This window comes from Camellia sinensis, chromosome 10, assembly GCF_055761805.1.
Source record: "Camellia sinensis isolate YWXY chromosome 10, ASM5576180v1, whole genome shotgun sequence".
In the NCBI taxonomy this organism is placed as follows: domain Eukaryota; kingdom Viridiplantae; phylum Streptophyta; class Magnoliopsida; order Ericales; family Theaceae; genus Camellia; species Camellia sinensis.
In genome coordinates, this window is record NC_138970.1 from 90,567,586 (window position 1) to 90,570,298 (window position 2,713).

Here is a 2,713-nt window from a genome sequence, read left to right on the forward strand (position 1 = left end):
GATATGTGCATAAACTGATCTGAACATCTAGTCATTAAAAATAAAAAATAATAAAAAAATAAAAAAACTTGGTTACAACTTTCATTTACATGTTAATTAATTAGTGAAACCTATACCAGGTTATACTTTCTCCTTGTACATGCATATTGATTGCCTTTTTATCTAGTATGACAATCACTACTATCAATGGGTGGTGAAATTATATGTGTGGAATGCAGATAACAATTACATAGGGATTTTTTTTTGGTCCCCACCATAGGATTTCCACTGCAGAATAACATTCATGTTGAGTTGTGTCCAAGTATATATTATAAGGACCACAACAAATCATGAATACACAATGACAATAGCAGATAAAAAGTTCATTTTTCACACAATGGAATCTTGTTCTTCCAAACTTTGCAAGAAAACAATCAGAGACACTGATGTACATACACTGACTGGACTAAAAAGCAGAGGTAATATGTTTTCATGAAACGTACACATCTGCACTGTGCCCGAAAACAACAACTACCCAACAATTTGTTACATCTTACCTAAAATCCAACCAGGCATGCCCATGTAGGCAATCAGATCATGTGTCACTTTACATCTATATGATTCACAACCCACCAGTCTGATTGTGGCACAGAAGTAAATTTACATGCATCAGTGCTAATTTATGGCATGTAATTACAAATTTACGATTCATTTGTTTTGGAAAAATAATAATAATAAAAAAACACTCGGATTTAGCTATGGTGGTATCTTGTGTACAATATTACCAGTTTTCCTTTCTCGGACCATGACTGGTAGGCCACCGTTGAGAGTGGCGGTGAGGCCGGGAGAGAACCGGAGTGACGTGCATGGTACAGCTAGCTTGATGTGGAACCCCCGCAGCAACGAAAGCGCAACACTTTTCAGCTTCACCAGTGCCATTTCTTTGCCCAGACAGACCCTAAGTCCGGCTTGAAAAACCGGGTACTTAAAAGGGTTCTCTTGAAAGAATACACCATCTTTCAACCACCTTTCTGGCTTGAATTCTAAGCAGTCTGGACCCCAAATCTCTTCCATTCGCCCCATGGCATAGGGATGATAGGTCACCCTTGTTCCTCTCTTCACAACCGTTCCATCGGGTAAAACATCGTCTTCTAAACAAAACTTGGAATCAAATTGAATTGGTGGGTATAGCCTCATACTCTCATAGATTGTTGCTTGCAAATAATGAAGTTCTCGCATTTGTTCCAAGTTTGTGAGATCTTGGTTAGGCCCAATGACTCGATCAGCCTCAGATAGAACTGCGGACTCTACCTCTGGGTGGTTAGCCAGCAACCAGAAAAGGCTAGTCAAGGCTGATGCAATCGTGTCACGCCCGGCTAAGAGAAAGCTTATGACTATGTCTCTCAAGTATGTTTCATCGTTTATCGAAGCCATGAATCGAGAAAGAAGATCTTTATGAGTTGAAAAACCCATTTTTCTCCTCTGTTGAATGACTTCTTGGGCTAGAGCGTTGATCATCTTGATGGCTTCTTTTAGTTCCTTCTCAGAACCTAAATTCAATACCCTTTTGATCTTCCAAACCCATGGTGAAGCAGTCATAGCTCTCTGAGCTGATAACTTAGAAGCTAGGTCAAACGACACAGCAAGTTGTGACATGGGAAGAGACAATTCCAGGCACTTTGGGTCCAACCCAAATGAAAATCTGCAAATACTATCAAATGAGAATCTCCGAAACACGCCTTGCAAATCCAAAATACCTTCTTCATTTCCCTTAGCGACAAAAGAGGATAAAAGCGGTATAAGGCGATTTTCAATCTCATTGTTGACAACTTCAAAAGCATACAATCGCATTGAAGTTTTTCCGAGCTCTAGACTTGCCATTTTCCTTTGAAACCTCCATAGCTCGCCGTCCACGTTGAAAATACCCTTACCCAGAAGATCACCCAAGATTGCAGAGAAGGGTTTTCCTTTTGGGTAGTTTTCAAATCTTGTTTTTAGCATGTACTCAACGTTGTCAGGGTTAGAAGTGATCGTGTTACCAAGCACATGTATGTGGATAGTTTTATTGGGAGAGTTTCTGAGGAGATGAGTATACCAATCACAGAGATTATCAAACTGGAGGGACCAACTTGAGGTGATATATGCTTGGCAAACTTCACAATTGCACCAAAATTGTCTTCTCTGTAAGTAGAGCATGAGTGTGAAGAGAGAGATGATGATGATGAGAGAGAAGATAAGGAACCAGAAGGAGGCATGAAGAGATTGTAACCATCTTGAAGCTTCAGACTCCATGGATGAATGATGGAATAAAGAAAAAATGATGAGGAAGAGAGAAGAGACCAATGGGAGAAAGAGATAAAGGATTTGTTATGCTTTATATTGTGAGAACAGTCCATGACTATTATATGTATAAAGCTTATATTGAAGTGCTATTATATGTTTTCATATTCTTATAATTTCCCATACAATTTTTATACAAATTTCCTGACAACAATAATACGGTAGGAATATTTTTGAAGATATAAATTAATTTGATGAGTCATTTGTTATAAAGTGATAAAACAAAAATTAGTTACATTATTTTGTATTAATTTTTATATAATTTGTATTTGTATTATCACTACTCATATTATAAGTAGCTGACAATCTCCCTAACTCAACTATGTTGAGTTTACATTATAGAAATAGGACTATAAAGCTTATGACATTTGTTGATTGACTTCACACAATGTTG

At 37.7% G+C, this 2,713-nt stretch overlaps 1 protein-coding gene across 1 annotated transcript; it reads right to left on the reverse strand.

The window, feature by feature from the left end:
* Positions 1-365: 365 nt before the first annotated feature.
* LOC114282178 (cytochrome P450 94C1) lies at positions 366-2,365 on the reverse strand. The gene has a single exon (XM_028224820.2). The coding sequence runs from the start codon at positions 2,269-2,271 to the stop codon at positions 736-738; it is 1,536 nt and encodes a 511-aa protein (XP_028080621.2). The 5' UTR covers positions 2,272-2,365; the 3' UTR covers positions 366-735.
* Between the last annotated feature and the right edge of the window lie 348 nt (positions 2,366-2,713).